This window comes from Pan paniscus, chromosome X, assembly GCF_029289425.2.
Source record: "Pan paniscus chromosome X, NHGRI_mPanPan1-v2.0_pri, whole genome shotgun sequence".
Taxonomy (NCBI): Eukaryota; Metazoa; Chordata; class Mammalia; order Primates; family Hominidae; genus Pan; species Pan paniscus.
Genome location: NC_073272.2, coordinates 150,871,926 through 150,898,772, shown reverse-complemented (window position 1 = coordinate 150,898,772; position 26,847 = coordinate 150,871,926). Strand labels below are relative to the sequence as shown.

The following is a 26,847-nucleotide window of genomic DNA, read 5'->3' as shown; positions in this document are numbered from 1 at the left end:
AGACACGCAGGGAAATACACCACTGACACACACCCAGGGCAGACCCAGCACTGCTCAAACGCACCACTATCATCTCTTCACCAGCTGTTTGCATCTTTTCTCACCTATTTCTTTTCTTTCTTTCTTTCTTTTTTTTTTTTTTGAGGCGGAATGCAGTCTCACTCTCTCCCCCAGGCTGGAGTGCAGCGGCACGATCTCAGCTCACTGCAACCTCCGCCTCCCGAATTCAAGCGATTCTCCTGCCTCAGCCTCCTGAGCAGCTGGGATTACAGGCGCCCGCCACCACTGTGTCTGGCTAATTTTTGTATTTTTAATAGAGATGAGGTTTCACTATGTTGGCCAGGCTAGTCTCGAACTCCTGATCTCAAGTGATCTGCCCGCCTTGGCCTCCCAAACTGCTGGGATTACAGGCGTCAGCCACCGTGCCTGGCCTACTCACATATTTTCATTTGCAACAAATCGAGGGCATGCCTGAAGGAATAGAAAACTCAGAGGCTTAAACAGAGGATTGCGTTAGAGAAAATTCCCATCTAAGGGCCAGTCATGTTTGCCGCATGGGTGCTAGCATCACAAGACATAAGGCAAGACAGTCCCAAAGGAAATAGGACACCCCTGGGCCTTCCACACCCAGCCATCCTCTGATGGATGCCCAAAGAACCCCTTTCTCAGCAGCCAATCGAGCCACTGCCTTCTCAGAGAAAAGAGGCCCAACAGGCTTGCATCTCCCCTGTCGTTTGCCCCCCTGCACTCCCTCCCCTCCCCTCTCTTCCTCCTTCTCTCTGCCTCACCTGGCTCCTCAGGCCCTGTCACTGGACACCCACACCAGCCACTGATCTCTGCCTGTCTTCAATGCACTCCCCCACCCCCATTCCCACACCTAGGAGGTGTCCGACACATGCCTGTTGCATACAGGATAACAAGCTGCGGCCCATGTACTCTTTTTTGGTTCTCTCTTCTGTGTAGCACAGTGGAGGGAGAATGCAAAAAGCAGGACCACGCACCTACTACCCTCCGAGCACAGTGCACTTGGAATGGATTCACTTCCTGCTCAGCAACCCCCTGAGGCTCAGGACCCTGCTGCAGATCAGGCGGTGAGTCACTGCCAGAGACGGGCTCTGGCCCTGTCGGGGGCATCCTTCCACAACTACACGCACTGGGCAGCAAGATTTCAACCAAGTCACTGCTTCTCTGACCCTTCCCTCATTCTCTACATCGTGGAATTGCTGGGAGCGTTAACTGGGGTCATGTGTGTACAGAACCCACTGGCACACAAGAGGACTGCAGGTTACAGGCGCTGTCGCTGTGGTTTCCATCATCATCATGATGTTGCAGGTGGCTTCGCCTACATGAGTGAGAACCTGACCACATCTGGGAACAGATCTGTCACGCAGTTTGTAGGTTTTAGGAAAGGTCTGTTCCCTGCCTCACGCGGCGGGCAAGAATCTGAGCCTGGGTGCGCCCCTGTGGGACACCACTCTAACCCTCTCTGCTGCTCAGCATTTCTTCACCTCTGCAACCTGCTGCACAAGGGGGAGCATGGCAGGGGTACGGGGGTCTCCTGCAGTAATCGAGAGGCTCTGTTTAGCCAAAGGCACTCCAGATCAGACATGGTTCTGTTGGATTTTCTGCTAATGTTCATGACACTCCACCAACCACCCGGGCCTTTGAGTCACCAAGAATATCACCTGGTAACCCTATGTGATTTCAGTAACATAGTGACTTCTGACACTCTGTAGCCCATCTTCCCTGTTGCCAAAACAGATGAAATAGAAGCCACCCAGGACAGAATAACTCAGCAAGATGCCTAAGTAGAAATACACATCAGTGAAGAGGAAGGTGCTGGAAGGGGGATGTAGGCTTTGGTTCCCAAGTTGACCACTGACTGGAAAGAAGTGCTTGATGGGCCCCTGTGTTTAGCATCTCAAATAATGCACCTGAAGTCAGAAAGGAGGGCAGTGCTGGACCTGGACTCCAGTGACAGGGCAGCAGGTCACCCTGCACATAGACTTCTTGGGCTGAAAGCCAGGAAAGAAGATGCTAATGGGACCAGCAACCTCTCACGCTCACTCATAGTTCCTGGGCACATGGACCATTTCAAAGACAGCTCGCCTTCAAACTCAGTTCTCATCTGGGGAAGGATTCAATCTAGTGACAAGCAGTTATTAGATTAACAACTTAAAGATCAATTAATAACAAGCAGGGACTAGTCTTGCAGAGCACAAAGTCTAAAGGGAGAGATAAATGTAATTTTTTTTTTTTTTTTTTTTTTTTTGAGACGGAGTCTCACTCTGTCGCCCAGGCTGGAATGCAGTGGCGCAATCTCATCTCAGCTCACTGCAACCTCCGCCTCCCAGGTTCAAGTGATTCTCCTGCCTCGGCCTCCTGAGTAGCTGGGATTATAGGGGTGCACCACCACACCTGGCTAATTTTTGTATTTTTAGTAGAGACGGGGTTTTGCCATGTTGGTCAGGCTGGTCTCAAACTTCTGCCTCGTGATCTGCCCACCTCGGCCTCCCAAAGTGCTAGGATTACAGGCGTAAGTTACTGTGCCCAGCCAGAAATGTAAATTTTTTTAAAAAGAGGAAGAAGGAAGCTAAGTTGATGCCAGGAGCTCAGGTGGTGGCCAAGTGGCAGAGGGCGTGGGGAGCTGGAGCCATCAGGCAGCCACAGAAGGTGATGTCTGGGCTGTTAGGCAGGAGCAAAAGGCCTCTCTGGAGGAAGGTGGAGCGTGGACACAAGGCAGACTGAGGCGGGGAGAGTAGGTAGAAAGCTGTCCCAATATCCCAGAGGACTGGGTGTGGAGGGGAGACCTGAGGGAGAGGCCAGTGGGGACAGGACAGGTTTAGGGTGGGCAGGTGTGAGTCCTCTGTAGGCTGAGGGGCAAGAGCCACCACAGGGAGAAGGAATAAATGCAGGTTCAAGGGGCTGGAGAGAGCAGATGTGCAGGGGGAACTGGCCTGCAGCAGAGGGGCGCACCTCTTCATTCACTCATGCGTTCACTCAGTCACATCTGTCGAGTCTCCGTTAGTTGCCAAACACCATGCTAGATCCTGAGGGCCCTGTGGTTTCAAAGCCTGTGGTGTGTAGGGGCAGCAGGCAGGCAAACAGGCCGGTGCAGTATCGAGTGTCTTGGGGAATTCTACAGACCGATTATTAGCAGCGCCTCCGCTCTCTTTCTCAAAGTACGCTAGTTTGGGCAATCAACATAGGGCCGCCAGAGCACTAGGTGAACAGGGAAGAGGGCGCTCAATGGGAAAGGCTCCAGGGCAGCACAAGTCCCAGCAGCTCCCTGGCTAGTGGGAAAGGGACACAGATGCAAGTCTCTCCTATCCAAGGAAGACTCTGGGAAGAGCTGAAAGAGGTGATCAAACACTAGTTGTTTTCATACATGTGAAGACACAAAGGGCGGCTCATTCACACGGGGGATCTGCTTCAAGCAGGGGCAGGGCGTGTACAGGGGAGATGTGGCTAAGGGCACCCTAGGATGCAGGAGCACCCCTGCAGCCAGGACTCCTTCCCAACTCCCCAGGCCCAGCGTACAAGTACTAGGCTGAGTGGGCACCCATCACAGTGTTCTGGAAAACACTCCTGAGGTCGTAAGGGTGGCAGGGCCAACTCAGAGGGTCCAGAGGAGAAAAGCGTTTGCAGTGGAAGCTTTGTGGAACAAAACAGAAAGCCATCTAGGAAAGAAGAGGCAAGTGATGACCAGCCTGGTCTGTGGTAGAGGGCAAAGGATCCAGTGAGGAGTGGCCAAGCGGCGGCCTGGGGCAGCGGGGCGCACCCAGCAGATGGAGCATGGAGCTAAGGCCACCAGTGAGGGAGCTTTCCAGCTGGCAGGCCGGGGTACTATAGTGACGTATCCTTGAGGTTCCAGGGCCAGGCAGCTGAAAAGGAACATGAGCAGTTCAGACTGCCCCATGGCTAGTGGAGTGTGGAGATGATCTAGAGATCATGAAGACCCTAGGTGAGAGGGATGAGGGAGCAGGAGGATGGAGAGGAAAGGCAGATTTCTGTATCATTGGCTGACAGAGCAATGCTATTAAACAATGCCCTGGGTACACGCTCCTGATGGACTGCAGTTAAACTCTGAGAGTATTCAAGTCAAAAGAAAAATCTCAGGCCTGGCGCGGTGGTGCACACCCATAATCCCAGCACTTTGGGAGGCCGAGGCGGGCGGATCACTTGAGGTCAGGAGTTTGAGACCAGCCAGGCCAACATGGTGAAATCCCGTCTCTACTAAAAATACAAAAATTAGCCAGGCATGGTGCTGTACACCTGTAATCCCAGCTACTTGGGAGGCCAGAGCAGGAGAATCACTTGAGCCTGGGAGGCAGGGGTTGCAGTGAGCCAAGCTCATGCCACTGCACTCCAGCCTGGGTGATGAGCAAGACTCCGTCTCAAAAAATAAATAAATAAAAAAGAAAAAAGTCTCAGCAGACAGTTATCTGTCCATGGAGGTACAGGCTGCCTCTATCTGTCTTCTTCACCACCCAGAACCAACCATGCCCTGGCCACCCATGTGGAGACTGGGGGTACGGGGCAGGACTGAATCCAAACCACGACACAGTGGAGGATGTGGGGAGCCCTTCAGGAACCCGCAGCCAGAGCTCAGTCACTGAACACAAAGAGAGGACACAGGCTTGGCGGACTGGCCCATGTAGTGCACCATTCTCTAATTTTGTTCAATCTCAGAAAATATTACAGTGAAAAAGTGTGGTGGGGAGGGGCAAACTCTCCCCCTTCTTCAAAGGGGCACCTGTTCTGTGATTCAAGCACCTGCCCTCCTACTGCTGGACTAACAGGGTCTATACACTGTAGCCCTGATGCATCTTCCACACGCCTTTCTACCACCTCTACGTGGAAACAGGGAAAAGGGCTGCCACCCCAACCCCCATATCTGCAGGTAAAGTAGTTTATAAGATGAAGGGCCAAGCACTGGAGCACATAGCATTTTATGTACCTCATCAGTACGAGACAGAAGTGCTAAGACTTTTTAACTGTAACCCAGCAAACATCATCAGAGTTGGCGTATGGGTGGAACCTCCTGGAACATGAATGCAAAGGATTGAACCCTGACAGGAGAGGGCAGAAGACGGTCAGTATGGTATGTTGATATCTACCATTAACACATTTTCATACCACCATCTTTACTTGGAAAAAAAGGCAAACTCTCTCATTCATGAAAAGAAAAACAAAAAGATACCTGAGGTCTCATCCGTGGATTCCATCGTACATAATAGTTTACCCACAATTCCAAATGGCTCAGACTAGCAACAGGATATAACACGTGGTTTTCATAATTCACAAAGAAGGGATTAGAAAACTCGTCTAGCTGGCTATTGATATACGACCATAAAGATATCGTCTTTGTATATACATCCTGAAAAACAAAAAAGAACATTGGAAATAAACTTTTCTTCATATCATCAAGAATTAGTATTACACCGAGAAAAGGACTTGAATAATGAAGTGAATTCAAACGCTGAAAAATTCATGAACGTTTACTAGGTCCCAGCCCCACCTTCTTCCCACTCATGGCCTCGTGGTGGGATGAAATGAAAACACACTGCTTGCTGTCCTGGAAAAACATATTGCTGAAGTTAGGTAGCATCCGACAACTGTGTCTATGGAAAGGCAGAGTGAGAACTTTCTAACAACCACAGGATGATAGGGCCCACCAATAACAAATATAATTTTGAATTCTGGTGTAAGGTTTGCTTTTGTAGGCTGGGCACAGTAGCTCAAGCCTATAAGGCCAGCACTTTGGGAGGCCACATTGCAAGGACTGCTTGAGGCAGGAGTTTGAGACTAGCCTGGGCAACACAGTGAGACTTTGTCTCTACAAAAAAAATAAATTTAAAGATTAGCCAAGTATAGTCCCAGCTCCTCAGGAGGCTGAGGTGGCAGAATTGCTTGAGGCCAGGAGTTTGAGGCTGTAGTGAGCTATGATTGTGCCGCTGTACTCCAGCCTGGGCAATAGAGCAAGACCCTGCCTCTAAAAGAAAATAGAGCTTTTGTGACTCCTTTTTTTTTTTTTTTTTGAGATGGAGTCTCACTCTGTCACGCAGGCTGGAGTGCAGTGGCATGATCTCAGCTCACTGCAATGTCTGCCTCCCGGGTTCAAGCAATTTTCCTGCCTCAGCCTCCCGAGTAGCTGGGGACTACAGGCGCAAGCCACCATGCCCGGCTAATTTTTGTATTTTTTGGCGGAGATGGGGATTCACTGTGTTGCCCAGGCTGGTTTCAAACTCTTGACCTCAAGTGATCCTCCCACCTCGGCCTCCCAGAGTGCTGGGATTACAGGCGTGAGCCACCTCACCTGGGTGTGACTCTTAATATTGAGAAATGAGAATAGATTTTACAGTTAAGGTTCCTTGTGCTGGAAAATCATAGCTATCTGGAGGACAATGTGCTGTGGTGCAGGCTGGAGAAGCTTTATAAAGACAAGTAAATATATCACTAAGTTATCTCTTCTTCCCCTATTCAGAAACACTGTACCTACTTGCATTGCTCATCTGAACAAAAACACCCAAATGTGCAGGCATGGTGAGGCAGGTAAATATTAAACAATGGATCAAGCACAATGACAAAGTCAAATGAGAAAATGGCAAGGCCAACAGCATTTTCTCCCATTCTGCTGCTGACTTCCCATGAGCTATCTAAATACAGGAACACTCAATTAGGACCATTTCAATTTGTATACATTTATTTATTTATAAGAGAAACACCAACAAAAATTCAAAGGATCTGGAATAGCTAAAATAATCCTGAAAAAGAACAAAGTAGGAGGACTCATACTTCCCATTTTCAAAACTTACCACAAAGCTACAGTAATCAATGCCAGCAGTGCGGGCGTAAGGACAGACATGCAGATCAATGGAACAGAATAGAAAGCACAGAAATGAACTCTCTGACATTTACGGTCAACTGATCTTCAAGAAGGTTGGCAAGAAAATTGAATGAGGGAAAGAAAATCTTTCCAACAAATGGTGCTGGGACAGCTAGATAGCCAACACACAAAAGAATGAAGTTGGATCCTTAATTCACACCGTATACAAACGTTACCTCAAAACAGATCACAGACCTAAATGTAAGACCTAAAAGTATAAAGCTCTTAGAAGAAAACAGGAGCAAATCTTCATGACTTTGGGTTAAGCAATGGTTTCTTAGATATGATACCAAAAGTGTAAGCAGCAAGAGAAAAAATAGATAAATTGCACTTCATCAAAATTAAAAACTTTTGTGCTTCAAAGAACACCATGAAGAAAGTAAAAAAAAACAACCCCTAGAGTGGGAGAAAATTTTTGCAAATCATGTATCTTATAAGGGACTTGAATATATAAAGAATGTATAAGGAACTCTTACAACTCCATAATAAAAAGGACAAACACCACAATTTTAAAATGAACTAAGGAGCTGAATACACATTCTCCACAGAAGATATGCAAATGGCCAATAAGCACATGGAAATATGCTCAACATCATTAGTCGTTGGGGAAATGCAAATCTAAAACCACAACATACCACTTCCCACTCACTAGGATGGCTATAATTTTTTTAAAAAGGAAAATAGTAAGCGTTGGTGAAATGTGGAGAAATTGGAAGCCTCAGACATTGCTCGTGTGTGCAACTGCTTTGGAAAACAATCTGGCGGTTCCTCAATAGGTTAAACATAATTGCCACATGACCTGGCAATTCCACTCGTAGGTATAAATGAATGAAGGCGTATGTCCACATAAAAACCTGTATATGAATAGTTATAGTAGCATTATTCCTAAAAACCAAAATGTGGAAACAATCCAAATTTCTATCAACCAATGAATGGATAAACAAAATGTGGTCTATCCATATAACGGAATATTGCTCAGCCATAAAAAGGATGTATTGGTGCATAGATGAACCTTGAAAACATTATGCTAAGCAAAGGAAGACAGTCATATAAGTTCACCTATTGTATAATTCCATTTCTATGAAATGTCCAGAATTGGCAAATCCGTAGAGACAGAAAGCAGATTGATGGTTGCTAGGGGATAGGGGTGGGGGAAATGGGAAGTGATTGCTACCAAGTATGCCATTTCTTTTGGGGGTGACAGAAATTTTATAAACTTAGGCCAGGCACAGTGGCTTACACCTATAATCCTAGCACTTTGGGAGGCCGAGGCGGGAGCATCACTTGAGGCCAGGAGTTTGAGACCAGCCTGGGCAACACAGCAAGACCCCAATCGCTACAAAAAATAGAAATAAGGAGATTTTATGAAATTAAATATTGATGATGGCTGCACAATATGTGAATATGCTAGAACCATGAAATTGTACACTTTAGATGGGTGAATTTTATGGTATGTAAATTATGTATCAAGAGAGCTCATTTTTTTAAGAATGAATTTTGCACTCCCCCTCTCAAAAAAAAAAAAAACAAGATAAAGCCATGGTTAAAATTCTATATATGAACTTCATTCTTCTGCTTCTGATTTTATTTGTTTTAAATAGCTTTGACATATAATTCACGTAACATAAAACTCACTCTTTTAAAAATGTTTTTCTTTTTATTAGGAGGTTAGCAAGTCCCCATCACACTGGGCCCGCAGGAGTGTGGATTTTACTCTAACTGCAGTGGGAAGCAGGGGAGAGGCACATGATCAGATTTCAGTTACTGAATGCTCGCTCTGGTTGCTATGTTTAGAATGGACTACTGAAGGTCAGAAAGAGAATCAGGGAAGCCCATTCCTGGGTTTCTGCCTTAGTCCAGATGTGAGACAGTAGGAGTGTGAGACAGTAGGGGCTTGAGCTAGGCTTATAGCTGTAAGGCAGTTAAGAAGTGGCAGATTAAGAATATACTTTGGGCCAATAATCCTAGCACTTTGGGAGGCTGAGACGGGCAGATCACCTGAGGTCAGGAGTTTGAGACCAGCCTGCCCAACATGGCGAAACCCTGTCTCTACTAAACATACAAAAAATTAGCCGGGCGTGGTGGCGGGTGCCTATAATCCCAGCTACTCGGGAGGCTGCGGCAGGAGAATCACTTGAATGTGGTAGGCGGAGCTTGCAGTGAGCTGAGATGGCGCCACTGCACTACATCCTGGGCAACAAGAACAAAACGCCGTCAAAAAAAAAAAAAAAAAAAGAAAGAAAGAAAAAGAATATACTTTGGGACAAGGCCAGCAGCATTCACCAGGGGACTGGATGTGGTAGCTAGGGTGAGGGTGAGGGAGGAGTGGAAGGTGGCTCCCGTGTATTTGGCCTCGGCATCTGGATGGCCAGTGGTGCTGTGTACTGAGATGCAAAAGAGCAGGGGAGGAGCAGGAAAAGGCATTTAGGTCCCTGAGGCGAGACAAAGTCACTTAGAAAGACGGAACAAGAGTCGAGGGGAGAAGAGGACCTGGGATTGGGCCCAGGTGACTCCAACTTTAGAGACTGGTTAAAATGGCAGCCAGTCAGAGGAGACTGAGCAGGGGAGGCCGAGGAGGCAGGAAAGAGGCAGGACGAGGTGGGGTCACAGAATGAGGGCACTGTCAACTGTGGGGAGGCTGCTGAGAGAGGGGGAGGCGGGCGTTACTGACAGACTGCTTTCTCCCGAATTCTATACTGTCCTAACATACTCGGCTCACAGGCATTGGTCCTTGTCTATTAACAGGATCATATACTCCTTAAGCTGCCTTTTTCCAATGCCTTCTCACTTTTGACCACGTCTCTCTTTTATCCCACACTGAGGAAAAAAGAAAGAAATGAGATGTAACTCTGAGAAGTTTGGTAACTGCTTCTTTACTACTTTGATGTAAAAAAGTGTTAGCTTGCTACCTAAAGTGGGCTTTTTGGCTACTCAGCAGACTCCATTTCCAAGGCCTTCAAGTATGATCTGGCCAACACCACAGAGGATGAAAAGCAGAATCCCACGGTTTTGGAGTTGGTGCAGCGGAGACTACATGAACTCGGAGTCAGGAGGTCCAGGGTCTAGCACTCATCTACTCCTGAGAGAGCCACGGGCTCGCTGGGTCCCAGCCCCCCATGCCTAGAAAGGAAGGGGCTTGTGTTAGACACATGCGGTGGGGCTGGCCAGAACCCTGGGAGGGCATTTACAGTCAGCAATAGCACCAGAGCACAGTCCTCCCTCCCCTCAGCCCTCCTACAGTGGCACTTCCGAGGAGAGGTGCCTGAGCCACAGGGAAAGCAACAGACAGGGATGCAGCATACTCACCTCTTTGAATCGCTGCTGTTCACAGTTGCACAAAAAGGTCCCAAAAAGACAGCTATAAAGGTGATCCAAAATTGTAATCAAGAATAGCTCATTAAACTCGAATGCTGAAGGAAACTTAAATGAAGAGAAAAATAAGGTTTAGTCATAGAGTCCAATTTCTAAAAGTAATATTACTTTTTTATGAAAGACAGCGAAACTACAACTTGGAATATAGTCAAAGATTTAAAGGAAGACTGAGCCCATGTAAAGTTCAACTACCTACAGTTTTAGGTCCAAACTTATAGATCTGGCTGAGAAACAACCAGCAGCAACTAAATTTGTTGTACTCAATGCCCAGAAAAGCTTATGTAGCTTCCACTTCTCACCATGGCGTCAGGACAGAGCCCAGACACACCCTTCTGTCAGAAACATCTAGCAAGCTGGATACAATATAAGAAATGACTGTTTTCAGACACTGGCAACAGGCAGTACTGGACTGTGACCCTGAGAGAAGGGAAACAAATGAGGGGAGCCCTCTATTGTGCCAGCTTCCCCGCTGCAGCCACATCCCAGGTCGGGGGTAAGGGGAGCAGTAGATCCAGTCATAACATGTACCCAAAGTGACTCAAGAAGAATAGAAAATCCGAATAGCTCTGCATCTATTAAATAAACAACCCCTAGTTAAGAACCTTCCTACAAAGACAACTCCATGACCATACACCCCTGAATTTTTTTTTTTGAGACGGAGTGTCTCTCTGTCCCCCAGGCTGGAGTGCAATAGCGCCATGGCGCCATCTCGGCTCACTGCAACCTCCGCCACCAGGGTTCAAGTGATTCTCCTGCCTCAGCCTCCTGAGTAGCTGGGATTACAGGTGCGCACCACCACATCCGACTAATTTTTGTATTTTTAGTAGAGACGGGGTTTCACCATGTTGGCCAGGCTGGTCTCGAACTCCTGACCTTGTGATCCACTCACCTCAGCCTCCCAAAGTGCTGGGATTACAGCACGCCTGACTTCTTACCAGTGTAAATGAGCAAGCTGAACCTGGCAATACATTTTAAAAAGGTAACACAACATGACCAAGTGGGGTTTACTTTACGAATGTAAGCCTGGCTTAACATATGAAAATCTATGTTACAAAACAAATCAATTACTGTAATTCACCATATTGGCAGAGTGAGGGAGCAAAACCACAGATCGTCTTGATTGTTTTAGGTAATTCTTGATGGGGTTTTGCAGGATTCCAATGAAGACTATTACTATTGCCAGCAGGTTCTAGCCAGTAGCTGGCGTGTTGTGGCCATGAGATGATCTGGAAGTGATAATAATTACCCTAACAGCAGGCATGTGCTGAGTGCCTACCATGTGCCAGAACTCTAATGTAAAAACACAGTAAAATATTCATCACCTACTCAATGAAGCAAAGCCAAATAGTACTACCCAGCATGCTTGTATTTAAGTTGGTTTACTTAAAAACCTATTCTTCAATCAGAGTGCTGTGTGCACACTATCATGACAAATCTTCACGTCTCCAGAATGATCACATCAGGATCACTGGTAGAGAAGTTTATTTTTTAGTTTAGCTTTACTACTAGACTAGCACCAGGCTTTTCAATTAGAACAATGGTCAATCCAGGACTGTCCAAACTCCACCTGAAACTGTTTTCTTCACCAGGCTATTACATTAGCTGACTTAAGGAATTATGCTCAGATACCGTGGATTAAGATTTGCTTCTCTCTCCATCTTAAGGATTGCTCTCAGAAACACACAACTCTCCTCTAAGGAATCCCATCAGAATATTACTGCTTCAGAAACCTCTGGAAACTAATTCTGGTGGTTCTTACTGGCACCCTTGTTCTTAGATGAACTAAATCAACGATGTGATGTCTCTGGCTGAAATGCTAACAATATCTACTGGTTCATCCTTTCTTGGAGCCTTTAAGATTGCCCCTCGCAACTCTGACAGTGGCCTCACATTTCAAATGGCTATCTTTCTCTATTTCTCTCTCTCTCTCATTCATGCATTTATTTATTTACATAGGGTCCCACTTTGTTGCCCAGGCTGGAGTGCAGTGGTGCGACTGTGGTTCACTGCAGCCTCAACGTCCCAGGCTCAAGTGATCCCTCCCACTTCAGCCTGCCAAGTAGCTGGGACTACTGCCACAACCCAGCTAGTTGTTTTTTTTTTTTGTAAAGACAAGGTCTCCCTATGTTACCTAGGCTGGTCCTGAGCTCCTGATCTCAAGTGATCCTCCCATCTTGGCCTCCTAAAGTGCTGGGATTATAGGCATGAGCTACAGTGCCCGGCTCAAATAGCTATCTTTTAACAGGCCAGGCACACTATGTCCAATTTTCCCAGGACTTCTCTATGCTGCTTAGTTATGCCCTATTCATAAATTATTGGCACCACAGAATTTGTGAATTGTAAGCAAATATATGACATTTTTGTGTACTGAAGCCTTATTAAATCAAGGATAGGAATGAAAGATCCAGGGTTTTGTCCTATATTTTATAATTCTCAAACTTTTAAAAACAAATGTTTACTAAAAGATAGCAAATTATTGACATATTTTCAAGCCATATAAGTGCTATGAACTGAATATCTGTATCCCCCCAAAATTTCTATGTTGAAATTCTAATCCCCAAGGTGTAGTATGAGGAAGTGGGGCCTTTGGGAAGTGATCAGGTCATGAGGGTAGAGCTCTCGTGAATGGGATTAGTGCTCTTCTCAAAGAAGCCCAAGAGAGCTCTCTTGTTGCTTCCATGATGTCAGGTTACAATGAAAAGACAGCTAATCTATGAACCAGGAAGCAAGCCCTCACCAGACACTGAATCTGCTGGGGCCTTGATGTTGGATTTCCCAACCTCCAGAACTGTGAGAAAGAATTTCTGTTGTTTATAAACCACCTCATTTATGATATTTTGTTACAGCAGCCCAAACAGACTATGACAATGAGTCTTCATTCCTAGCCCCTGAGCCTGCATTGTAGATCTGGGAGCTTGGAAAGGTGTGTTCTAGAGTCAGTGACAACAAGCCTTATTCTGGTCACTGGGTACCAGATATGGGAGGTCAAAGTGGGCAGGGCTCAGTCCAAGCCCACTGGCACCCATGAAAACTGGAAAACAAAGGCTCCACCTACTCATGTTGGGTCAAGACTGCCATTTATACTCAGGGGGTGTCATGGCATTAAGCTCAACTCAAAAAACAGCTCATTGGGGGAAACAGTAGCAGGTGGAGTAATATAAACGAAAGATTAGGTTGCTGCAATTCATAGTTTGTTTTGGCCTCTTCTCCTGGAAACTGTACCTTTTACCTAAAAGTATGATTTCCGAAAATACATAGCACAGTAATCTATAATAAAATTCTGCACCTCCTTTTTTATTGTTTTAGAGACAGGGTCTCACTCTGTCACCCAGGCTGGAGTGCACTGGTACAATCATAGTTCACTGTAACCTTGAACTCCTGGACTCAAGCAATCCTCCTGCCTCAGCCGCCCGAGTAACTGGGACTACAGGTGCACACCACCATGCCTGGCTAATTTTTTAATTTTTTTTTTGAAGAGATGGGGGGTCTCACTATGTTGCCCAGGCTGGTCTTGAATTCCTGGCCTCAAGCGATCCTTCTACCTCAGCCTCCTGAGTCGCTGAGATTATAGGCGTGAGCCACCACACCTGGCCCCAATTCTGCACCTCTTGAGGAACAAAAATATCAATGACTATTAAACCTATCCAGAGGAGTAAGGATTGTATTAAACTATGGATATTATTGAGTGTCTTTGGGACTCTAAAGAGTCCCTCAATTATTTTTCCCTTAGTTTCTTTGTTCACATACAGACTAGTTCATTTTATTCTGATATTTCTGACAATTTTACACTGCATAGCTTACTTAACAGTAGGCAACCTAAAAATAATCTTTCCTATGACTGCATCTTATACCTGCTATATATCTCATTCATTTCTTAATGAACTGATAAAGACTAGTCATGGATGTCTGTGCTAATGCATTAACAATGTAATTTTAAAAGAAATTAATTATACACACATTTCACAGACAGAATCTTAGAGCTGTGAGAAGCATCTGAAATCTTCTAATTCAAACCCCTTTTCTTAAAATCCAATAAAAGCACAAAAATGACATGGCTTAGACATGAAAACAGGCACTAAGCAGTATAAAGAATGGAGGTCAGTTTGAAGATGTTTAAAAATCCACATTTGGGAGGAATAAGCTATTTCACATCCACAGAAATGGTGCTCATCCCTTTAGAAGCACTGCAGTTATTTTTTGTGTTCAACCTTTTTATGCAATTTTTCTAAAATGTGTTTCATACTTTCTTGTCCTAACCTGAACATGACAATCATTTAACTTTCTTATTGGCTCAGCATCAACACAAATAGCAACAGTGCCTGGCTCTATAAAACAGTAAGGCTTCAGGCCAGTCTTCGTGCTTCTGGAGTGTGTTTGCTGCTACCTTTCACATGCACCATCAGCACACCTACCTCTGGGACCAGCCCCTCTTACCCGGGCCAGCTCTCTAACAGGCTATCTTTAATCACCTGTGACCTGGCCATCAGATCATGTGAGACCCCAATCAGTTTGTTGAAGCTGGGTGTAAAAGTCAGTGTTCAGTTCTAAGTGAGGTCCTGAGGACTCCATGAAATCTACTTTGGCTATTCAGACTCCCTCCCCTTTGTTCCTTATTTCTAGAGGTATGTCTCTGTGCTCCCTTGCCACTGAAAATGTGATCTGTGACCCGATAGCATCACCTGAGAGCTTATCAGAAATGTGGCATCTCAGGCTCTGCCTCAGCCCCACTGAATCAGAATCTGCATTTCAATAAGAGTCCCAGGGGACTTGTGTGTTCATTAAGGTTTGAGCAATGTTAGTCTACAGCAATGGTCTCCAAGTTGAGCATCCATCAGCCCCCAGAAGGGCTTGTGGAACCAGAGGGCTGGGCCCCACACCCAGAGCACTGGAAGGTCGTCAGTGAGGCTGAAGTTTGGTGTCTCTAACAAGTTCTCAGGACCACATTTGGAGCACTAAGCTAGATCACTGGTTGTCAAACTCATTTGCACATCTGAATCACCTGGGGAACTTTTACACACACCTAAGCCTGTCTCCAGGCTCACAGGAAGAAGGTTCCCAGGGGCTGGCTGTGTGCACTCAAGGTGGAGAGCCATCTTCTGAGTTCTCCAGGTCCTCCTCAGGGCAGAGCTGCTGGGGAGCCGGACAGCACAGGCAGCATCATGACTATCAACCTTCCTTCTGCCCCAACACACACTGCCATCAGTAACAGTAGCTCTCAGTGGGGAAACAGGCCTAGTATTTCACAGACTTTCTGCAGTAGGGAGGCAGATGTCCTCTGAAAAGGCCCTGGGCTGATGGTGATAAGGCTGCGGGAGGATCGATCAAGAGCAGCAGGGCTATTGGTAGCATCCCTGCAGATCACCGGCAGTGTCCTGGCTGCTTCCCTTCCCCGTGACTGAAGCAGCCAAGGCCAGAGCTCCTGGTGAATGACTAGGAAGAGAAGGCTCAGACCCTGGATCTCAGCCCCCTAACTTGTTCTGTACCCCATAGCCCCACCCTCAGCCAGGTTGCGCAGCAGGCACTGGGGAAACTACTCTCTTTTGCCTCTCTCTCTGGTTCCAGGTCCACTGCCCTGGCACTGTCTCTTATCATAAGGATAGGAGACCAAACTCAGGTTTAGATGTTGGAGATGAGGGGGAAAACAACAACAACAACAAAACAGTGCAGGAACTATGGCCTTATGGCCTACTTTGAACTGAAGCCAAAGGGCCTGACCAGCTCAAGGGAAGGGGATCCCTAGATGGCTCCCTTCTTTACCAGGGCCCTGTGCATTGGGGTTTGGGAACGATGCACCAGCTAATAGCAAAATGCTATGCAGCTTCCTCTATGCCATTGGTTCTTGGACACTCATTTCCCTCAGTGACCTTGGGGGTGGGAGAGGCTCTGGACTGGGGCAGAGTGTGGAGATTCCTGGATTGCCTGGTCTAATCCCATGTACTAGCAGTTCATTCCCATCCTCATTTCTAACATCTGGCCAAATCTTAGATGAACTGCTCAGCAGGAGACTGTACTTCCTTAACCTTTTGAAGGGGAGCAAAAGCAGCAGAATCTATAGAGGAGTAGGGCCTTGGTTTGGACCCAGTGGACAAGATGATTGATAAAAACCATTTGCAAAGACAAGTAACTTTTGGTGTGAAATTGGTTGTTTCTAATGTTCTGCTTATATTTCTAAGCGAATTAGAATCAAATTGTGTTAAATAATGGGGTCATATTTTACACAAATTCATCTTGAATGAAACAGCAATAATAGTTTAATCTTTAAGATATATTTAAAGCAAAGACTATATAGAAATATACTTGAAATCTCTCACCTGCCTTGTCATTTGCCAAACACAATCAACAAACTGCAGAAATATGGGAGATCGGTCAGCATCCGCATGGTTGTCATTACCATGGCCCACTCGCTGAACAGAAACAGAAGGTTAAACGTTTTAACGTATGTTATAGTCCTCTTGAAAGTCACTGTAAGTTGTCCAGTGGTAAGAATCACATCTCATCAGGCCTAATAGAATTCCTGGCACATAACAGGCACTCAAAAATGTCTATCAAATCGAAATGACTTCCATTACTTTTAGAAAACAAAATTTCAGTTTACAGTATTTTTACATGTTGTTTTATAATTTCTCTTTAATATAGCTGATATCAAGAAAGTATAAGCAACTAGCTAGCAAACTTTTCAGTTAAAATGGTAGGGTCAAGACCAGCCACCACACTAAGTGTACAGTGTCAACGTAGGATGCCAATTAGCAGTTCATAAAGCACATTATGAATGCCATTTTCTCTACAAGTATAAAAACATTTTTTCCATTTTTCAGAAATGTCAGGAAGTCTGAGAATCAAAATAATGATTAGCAATCTACAACTTTTAACCAATTCTTCATGACTCAGAGAACCCCAACAACTCAATCTTGAAATGGTAAAGGTGGGGTCCTTGCTTAAGGCAGTCCAGTATTGTATTTCATATCTTTTGATACTTTGTAAGATATCAATAGATTCATACCAAAAGGTAAAAGATAGTAATCTCAAATACACAAATAGGATTGCCAAAACACTGAAAATGCCACAAGTAAAAAGATAGCTGAAGGGTGAGGATTCTAAGAGAAGCTTCAAATAATGTGACTATGAGCAAAAGGATGTGGGGAAAAAAACTCATTAAGAAAATACAAAGCAATCACTTAGAAAGAGCAAAAATACTCTATGAAATTGCCACCTGGAAAGACATGAAAACAAAGAAATGACAAAATCAATATTAACATCTCAGAGTAACAGTGTATTACCTTCTTTATAAAAAAAATTTTAATTGTGGTGAAATACACATGACATATAATTTATCACTTGAACCATTATTTTTATTTTTTAGAGACAGGGCCTCGCTCTGTCACCCAGGCTGGAGTGCAGTGACACGAGCATAGCCTGCTGCAGCCTCTAACTCCTGGGCTCAAGTGATTCTCCCACCTCAAACTCCAGAGTGGCTAGGACTATAGGTGTGAGCCACCATGCCCAGCTAATTCTTTATTTTGTAGAGATGGGGTCTCACTATACTGCCCAGGCTGGTCTTGAACTCCTGACCTCAAGAGATCCTCCCACCTCAGCCTCCCAAAATGCTGGGAATCACAAGCATGAACCACTACATCCAATCTCATCTTAACCATTTTTAAGTGTCCAGTTCAGTGGCATCAAGCACACTCATGTTATTATGCAACCATCACCATTTCTAGAACTTGTTAATCTTTCCAAACAGAAACTCTATACCCATTAATCACTAACTCCCCATTCCCCACCTCCTAGCCCCTGGCAATGACCATTTCACTTTTTGTCTCTATGAATTTGATTATTCTAGTTTCTTCATATAAGTGGAAACATAAATATTTGTCCTTTTGTGGCTAGCTTATTTTGCTGAGCATGATTTCTTTCTTTCTTTTTTTTTTTTTTTTTGAGATGGAGTCTCACTCTGTCGCCCAGGCTGGAATGCAGTGACGCAATCTCGGCTCACTGCAAGCTCTGCCTCCCAGGTTCACACCATTCTCCTGCCTCAGCCTCCCGAGTAGCTGGGACTACAGGCGCCCGCCACCACGCCTGGCTAATTTTTTTGTATTTTTAGTAGAGACCGGGTTTCACCGTGTTAGCCAAGATGGTCTCGATCTCCTGACCTCATGATCCGCCCGCCTCGGCCTCCCAAAGTGCTGGGATTACAGGCGTGAGCCACCGCGCCTGGCCTGCTGAGCATGTTTTCAAGGTTCATCCATGTTATAGCACATGCCAGAATTTCCCTTTTTAAGACTAACATTGCACTGTATAATCATGTGCCACATAACGACGTTTCAGTCAATGATGACTGCATATCCAATGGTGGTCCCATAAGGCTATAATATCATATTTTTACTGTACCTTTTCTACGTTTAGATACAGAAATACTTACCATGGTATTACAGTTGCCTACGGTATTCAGTATAGTCACATGCCACACAGGTTTGTAGCCTAGGAGTAATAGGCTGTACCATATAGCCTAGATGTTAGCAGGTTATCCATCTAGGTTTCTGTAAGGTACATTCTATGATGTCCACACAATTACAAAATCACCTAATGATGCATTTCTCAGAATGTATCCTCATCATCACACACCACATGACTGTATATATAGACCACATTTTGTTTTTCCATTCGTCTGCTGATGGACACTGGGGTTGCTTCCACCTTTGGGCTATTGTGAATAAAGCTACTATGGACACCAATGTACAAATATCTGTTTGGGCCCCTGCTTTCCCTTCTTTGGGGTATATACCCATCAGCGGAATTGTCAGATCATGTGGTAGTTCCACGTTTAATTTTCTGAGTATCCGCCATTCTGTTCTCCATAGTAGCTCCATGCATTGCCCCACTATAAAATCTCTTGTAGGACCTGCTGTTCAGTATTTAAGGCACCTAGGGAACTGTTTTACACTGACAGTTCACAATTTAGGATCATTCTTTCAACAGATAGCCATGGAACTCCTATGGCGTGTGCAAGGCATCATGCCTGGCCCTCGGAATGTCAGACATTGTCATGGTGTCTGGTAGAGGCCTGGTCCTTGGCTAGGCCCCTAGGAGACCAGAGCAAATGAGACACTGTACTTGTGCTTGATGAATAATTCATTTGTGGTCTAGTCAAGGGAGAAAGATGTATAAATCACAAGGGCAATAAAGTGTTCCAAGGGCTTCCAAGTATGCAGTGGGTATGGTGGGAGCACAAGGGAATGAGTGAACCATCCTAGGATGGGGTAGGGCAAGGAACAGGGAGGGACAGTCATGCGAGTCATAGTCATGAAGGACATTTCATTTGAGATAAACCTTGAAGGACAGGGAGATGCCTGCTTCCCAGGTAGCCAGGAATTGATAACCAGTGGGAATGTGGTGGGGAACACTAAGGAAGCCACAAGTAGCTGGGCACAGCTGAGGCTTAGACGGGGCAAGGGAAAGAAGATGAGAGGTGAGGCTGGAGATGTAGCTAGGGCCAGATCACCAAGGGCTTTGAGTGCACACTGAGGAGTTTGTTCATAAACCTGTGTGCTACAGGAAGGTGCTGAGGGACTCACACTGTGGAGTGGCAGCATCCAATCTGTTGTTTGGAATGCTCCATCTGGCTCCAATGGGGACGATGGATTAGACAGAGCTAGGTTGCAGAAAGGCTACTGCTATTGTTGGGATGTTTGTCCTCCTAAACCTCGTGTTGAAATTTGATCCCCAATGTTGGAGGTGGAGCCTAATGGGAGGTGTTGGGTCATGGGGGTGGATCCCTCATAAATAAATTAATCCCTCCTTGGATGGGGGAGTGTGTGAGTGAGTTCTCTATTAGTTCCCGAGACAGCTGGTTGTTACAAAGGGCCTGGCACCCTCTCCCCTCTCTCTTGCTTCCTCTCTCACCATGTGATCTCTACACACTGGCTCCCCTTTACCTTCCACCATGAGTGGAAGCAGCCTGAGGCCCTCACCAGAAGCAGATGCCGGCACCATGCTTCTTGTACAGCCTGCAGAATCGTGAGCCAAATAAATTTCTTTTCTTTCTAAATTACCCAGCCTCAGGTATTCCATTGTAAAAACACAAACAGACTAGGACAGCCACCTAGGAGACTGCCTAAGGGGGTTGATAAAGCCTGAGTTACAGGAGCATCAGGGGCAATGGAGATGAGATCACAGATTCGCTATCCATATATTCAAAGTTATGGGACTGGCTGAGATCACTAACAGGTTAACCACAAAGAGAAGAAAAATGATCCAAGGACTCATCCCTGGAACACCCCAACATTAAGAGGTTGGGAAGATGAGGGAAGACCTGAAAGTTGGAGGAAATTCAAAAGGTCATAGAAACCTAGAAGCCGAATGAAGAAAGTGTTTGGAAGAAAGGAAGAATCAACAGCATCGAATGCTCAGGCCAAATAAAACAAGTGATGACAGTGACACGACCAGATTGGGGGGGGGGGCATTGTGAGAAGGAACCCTGGCTGAAGTGCTTTCAAGACAGTCTGGAAGGAGAGAAATAGTGATAGTGAGTACAGACAACAGTTTTGAGGAGATTGTTGTAAAGAAGAGCAGAGAATCAGGGTGACAGCTGAGGAGGGCTGTGGGGTCAAGAGGGTTTTTGTTTTAGGATATAACAGAATGTCTCTACACCAATGGGAATGATCTAGGGAAGAGGGGGGAATGGAGGCAGGATAAAGGGAAGAACAATTGGAAAGTTCCATGATGGAGGCAAGCAGGCAAGGGCAGGATCAGCCTCAGCTGGAAGCCCTGATGGCTCAATCACAGAACTCCAGGTAAAGTAGAGTACACAGATCCAGAGGGTGGGTGGTTGCAGGCTTGAAATCACTGTTTAAAGGCTGGCTCCGCCCTAACTAGCTGTGTGACTTTGGGCAGATAACACACACTCTTGAAACCTCAATTTCCCCATCTGTCAATGAGAGTACTATCAGGATTAAACAAGATGCTGCACGTTAACAGTGCCAAACACATAGTGGTGGCTTAGTAAATTGGGGCCATTAGGAATCTGATAGTCCTATTGGCTTCACTGTGGCCATGGTGCAGTGAGCCCCAGCATTAGCAAGTAGGGATGGGAGCAGGGCGCTGTAGGCACACCCCGATGCATGTACCTCTGCTGAGTCCCAGTACATGCTGCCATCGCTGGCATCTCGCTAGACAGCCTTCACCACTACCCCTCTGGCAAAGCACCCATTCAAGCTTTCTCTCCCCTAGGACATACAGTTTGGGGAGGAAGGTAGAAGGCAGTGGCCTCTGAGTCTTCTGAGATGGCCCAGTACAAACATCTGGAAAGATTCCACACACTCTCTCTTCCTTACCGAGACCAGCCTTTGCTGAGGGGGTAAGAAACAAAGGAATTGGTGATGTTGTTTAAAACTTCCCTGGCACTTAGCATGGGCCAAACACTGCCCTAAACATTTGACACATATAAACTCATTTCTCCCACACAATGCCCCATTTCAGAGAGGAGGGAATCAAGGCAAGAGAGGGGAAGGAACATGCCCAGGGATCTGCCAGTAGCTCCCAAAGGGCATGCAGCTCAGAGACTGCGGACTTGTCCCTTCTCTCTGGGAGGTCCTCTTGCAGGCGCTCCACCCCAGGAGTGCAGGGACAGCTGGAAGCTTGGCACACTCACACCAAAGCCAATGAAATCCTTGCACTACCCATCTTCCTGCTTTCCATAGCAAGTCTAATGGGGACTTCAGGAGTATTCCCATTCAATGCACAGTTCAGAAAGATCCCTAACAGCTCAATGGCCTAGACAGACCAGAAGTAGCTGCCAGTTGGACTAAAACACAAATGGCAGCCCAAGAATGCCCCATCAGATGACCTCACAATTTCACTCCTAGGTATATAACCCCCTAGATTGTAAGCAAGTTGTTATAGGGTGACTTGTGATCCCCAAAATTGAGGCCTGAACATTCGGTAGCTCAGCAATGTGTCCATATTTGGAGATGGGGCCTTTAAAGAGGTGATGAAGTTCAAATGAGGGCATTGAAGTCAGCCCTAAGCCAATCTCACTGGTATCCTTATGAGATGAGGACATTTGGCCACCCAGAGAGACAGCAGGGGTGTCCAGTAGCTCCCAAAGGGAAGAAAGACCTTGTGAAGAGGTAGCCAGAGGGTGGCCATATGCAAGGAAAGAAGGGAGACCTCAAGAGAAATCAATCCTGCTGGGACCTTGATTTTGGACTTCCAGCCTCCAGAATTATGAGAAAATTAATTTCTGTTGTTTCAACCATGCAGTCTGTGGTACCTTGTTATGGCAAAAACTTATATACTAACATTCACGCAGTATTCTTCACAATAGCAAAGGTGGGAACAATCCAAGCATCCATCAGCAGATGAACAGATAAACAACATGTGGTATATACACACAAGGGAATACTATTCAGCTATAAAAAATCATGAAAAGTTGATATTTGTCACAACATGGATGAACCTTGAAAATATTATGCTTAGTGAAGTAACTCAGTCATGGGAGGACAAATACTGTAGGATTCCAGTTATATGAAGTACCTAGAAAAGGCAAATGTATACGAAGACAGAAATGTTAGTGGTTGTCAGGGGCTGGGGGAAGTGAGGAATGACTGTTTAATGTGTACAGCATTTCCTTTTGAGGTGAAGAGTATGGTTTTTGTTTTGTTTTGTTTTTTGAGACGGAGTTTTGCTCTGTTGCCCAGGCTGGAGTGCAGTGGCATGACCTCGGCTCACTGCAACCTCTGCCTCCCGGGTTCAAGCAATTATCCTGCCTCAGCCTACTCAGTAGCTGGGACTACAGGCGCCCGCTAACACATCTGGCTAATTTTTGTATTTTTAGTAGAGACGGGGTTTCACCATGTTGGCCAGGCTGGTCTCGAACTCCTGACCTCAGGTGATCTGCCTGCCTGGGCCTCCCAAAGAGCTGGGATTACAGGCCTGAGCCACCGCGCCTGGCCAGAGTATGTTTTCAAACTAGAGGTGATGGTTACATAATACTGTGAATTTACTAAAGGACACCGAATTGAGCATTTTAAATGGTTAATTCTATGTTATATGAATTTTACCTCAATTTTTAAAAAAGGCATAAATACACTAAAATAAAAACGCCCTATGAGGAACATACAATGCCTGAGGTCCATGTATTTTATTATGGCAATTCAGGTCTGATATGATACAGAAGAGAAAGCCTGCACGTGTGTGTGTATATATGCGCTTACGTGTGTCACACATGACGTTTACATCCATATGATACCGCAAAACAGTCCAGCATAAACCTCACTGTCTGAACTTACCAGTGCAAACCTGTGTCCAAAGCTTATCCACTCCTTTTCTACGAGAGTTTCAAATCCTTTAATGGTCCTGTAGTAACTGTCCAACATTAGCATAGCCAGAGATGTGAGCTGGGCTGTTCGGTCCCAACCGTCGCTGCAATGCACCACCACAGATGTTTTCCCAGATTCTATTTTATCAGCAATTCTTACTGCCCCAGCAAGCAGCATCTTCAGAAAAAAAAGGCACATTAGACCAGGCTACATTGAATTTCAATTAAATGTAAAACAATGTAAAATAATTCTGGGGAGAGCTTTGGAAGTTCTGGTCAATAAACCAAACAAGAATGGCAGGCAATCAGCTGAGAATCACTAGGAAATATTAGCATCACATTAAAAAAATAAAAAGAAAAGAAAAAATCTTATACTGGAGAAAAACTACAGGAGTAAATATGGTTCCTTATTAAAGGGCCACGAAGTTCTTTAAAAGCCTGACCTAAGGCAAGCATTTTTCCCTTTTCACTATGTCACAAAAGCCCTCCACAAAGACCCCAGTCTGATGCTGTCCATGGAAACTATTGAATAAGAAAGTTCATGCACACAGCCAAGAGGCACTTGGAGATATACGTATTTATGGCACAGGCACAAAGAAGTCTTAACTGGAAAGCATATAAAGTGCTGGATCTCTTTACCCTTATATATTCCAGCCAATGCGTCCCATCCACATTGGAGAGCCACCGCGCCTCATCGATCGAAGGGTACACAATCTCTTTTAATTTGCGTAGTGACTCTCGCATGACATGAATGTTGTGGATCTCCAAGAACACAAGTTCTGCATTTGGGTAAGCACTTTCACTCTCATATCCTCCACCCTTTGTCTACGAAAAACAAAAGAAATACATCACATTATCTGGAATTAACTTTTCTATTCTTTCTAGTGCTATGAGATACAGACCACTAAAGAAGCAACAAACTCATCTGCAAATAAACCTCCTATATCCTTGTATGAGTTTCCTAGGGCTGCTGGAAAAAGAACCACAAACTCAGTGGCTTAAAACAACAGAAGTTTATTCTCTCCTAGTTCTGGAGGCTGGAAGTCTGAATTCAAGGTATCGGCAGTGCCATGCTTCCTCCGAACACTCTAGGGGAGGATCCTTCCTTGGCTCTCCCAGGTGTTCTTGGCTTATACACACATCATTCTGATCTCTGCCTCCATTTCCACCTGACCTTCTTTCCTTTGTCTGTGTCTGTCTCTTCTCCTCTTCTTCTAAGGACACAGTCATTTGGCTTAACCCCCACCCCCCAATTCAATATGACCACATCCTAACTTAATTACATTTACAAAGACCCTATTGTGAAATAAGGCCACATTTATAGGTACTTGGAGTTAGGACTGCAACATATCTCTGAGCTAACAGTGGGATGTGCTTAAGGAACTGAAAAGAACCTCACATAGCTGAGACATGGACCTGGAAGATGTGGCGAGACAGGAAGGAAAGGACCCGTGTGAGGAGGGCTTTGGAGACCCTGTTCAGGAACCTGGATATCACTGCCTTGCGGCTCTGAGGGATGTGCACAGAGTTGTCCACTGAGAAGATCACTCTGTACAACATGGTGACTACAGTCAATAACAATGTAGTCTGTATCTGAAAACTGCTGAGAGAGTAGATTTTAAGTGTTCTCACCACAAAAAATGGTGTGTTAATTAGCTTGATTTAGCCATTCCACAATGTGTACACAATCAAAATACCACGTTGTACACCATAAATATATACAATTCATTTATCAATTGAAATAGTAACAATAAGTTTTTTTTTTAAAAAGAAGATCACTCTGGTCATAATGTGGAGATGAGATTGCAGGGTGTGAGGCAGAAGTCCAATTTCAAGGTTCCTGCTGTAGGTGAGGTAAGAGATGATGGGTCATCCAAAAACTAGAAGAGGGGGGCATACTTCCTAGTTCATTCCATGAGGCTAGCTGTATCCTGATACCAAAGCTAGACAAAGACATCACAAGAAGAGAAAACCACAGATTAACATCCCTTATGAAAATACATGCAAATATCCTCAACAAAATACTAGCAAACCCAATCCAAGAGTATATGAAGGGGACTGATTACATACCATGAACGGGTGGGATTTATCCCAGGAATGTAAGGAGGTTTTATTAGCTTCCTAAGGGTGCTATCACAAACTGGGGGACTTAAAACAACATAAAATTTATTCTCTCACAGTTCTGGAGGCTGAAAGTCCGAGATCAGGGTGCTGGCAGAGTTGGTTCCTTTAGGAGGGTATAGGGAAGAATCTGTTCCATGTCTCTCTCTTAGCTTCTGGTGGTTGCTGGAAGTCCTTGGCACTCCTCAGCTTCTAGCTGCATCATTTAAATCTCTGCCTCTATTGCCACATCGCCATCTTCCTTCTGTGTGTGCCTGTGTCTCTACATGGCTTTCTTATACGGACACTAGGCACTGGATTTAGGGCCAACCCTACTCCAAGATGGCTTCATCATAATTAATACATCTGCAAAGATCCTATTTCTAAATAAGGTCACATTCTGAGGTTCCAGTTGGACAAACTTTTGGGAGACATTTTTCAATCCACTACAGTGGTTCAACATATAAAAATCAACCAATGCAATACCAATGCAAGAAGAAGATATGAAAGGCAGCCAGATTGGAAAGGAAGAAGTCACATTATCTCGACTTGCATATGACATAATCTTATATATAAAGAACCAGTGGAGACCTAGAAAATACTCTGTTTCCTAGACACATATACTGCCATAGTTAAAATTATTCTAGATATACAATTTAGTGTCCTGTCTCTATCTCTCCTGCATGGGATAAAACACAATGAACTGCCCTCACCCTGTTGGCTAGTCTGAAGATGGCCTCCACCAATATGGCTTTTCTCACATTTTGTAATTCTTTGGGATATGGTGGTGACAGGTGGGAGGCAGAGATGTAGAAAGACTGACACAGCTAATGATCCAGATGTGGGGAGCAAGGGGGCCTCACTGAGGGATGCCTCCCTATGGTAGGCTGAAAAGTGGCCCCGCCAAAGACATCCACATCGAATCCCTGGCAATGGTGAATGTGACCTTATTTGAAGAGAAGGTCTTTGCAGATGTTTAAGGATCCTGAGATTTGCAGATGTGTTTAAGGATTCCAAGATTAATTGAAAAGAGGGTCTTTGCAGATGTGTTTAAGGATCCAGGATTATTTCAGGTGGAACCTAAATGTCATCACAAGTGTCATTAGAAGAGAAAGGAGGAGACGCAGAAACCCAGAGCAAGAGAGGGTCATGTGATGACGGAAGAAGAGAT

General features: G+C 45.2%; 1 protein-coding gene across 4 annotated transcripts in view; it reads right to left on the bottom strand.

The window, feature by feature from the left end:
- MTMR1 (myotubularin related protein 1) overlaps positions 1-26,847 on the bottom strand; it is a 71,396-nt gene that overhangs the window by 3,812 nt on the left and 40,737 nt on the right. For all 4 annotated transcript variants that reach the window (XM_034949811.3, XM_034949814.3, XM_034949813.3 and 1 more), the window contains 5 exons: positions 24,216-24,401; positions 23,548-23,754; positions 16,573-16,665; positions 10,196-10,309; positions 5,204-5,380 (listed from right to left, as the gene is read on the bottom strand). In XM_034949811.3, coding sequence (XP_034805702.1) covers positions 5,204-5,380; positions 10,196-10,309; positions 16,573-16,665; positions 23,548-23,754; positions 24,216-24,401 — 777 coding nt within the window. The remainder of the gene's footprint in view (positions 1-5,203; positions 5,381-10,195; positions 10,310-16,572; positions 16,666-23,547; positions 23,755-24,215; positions 24,402-26,847) is intronic.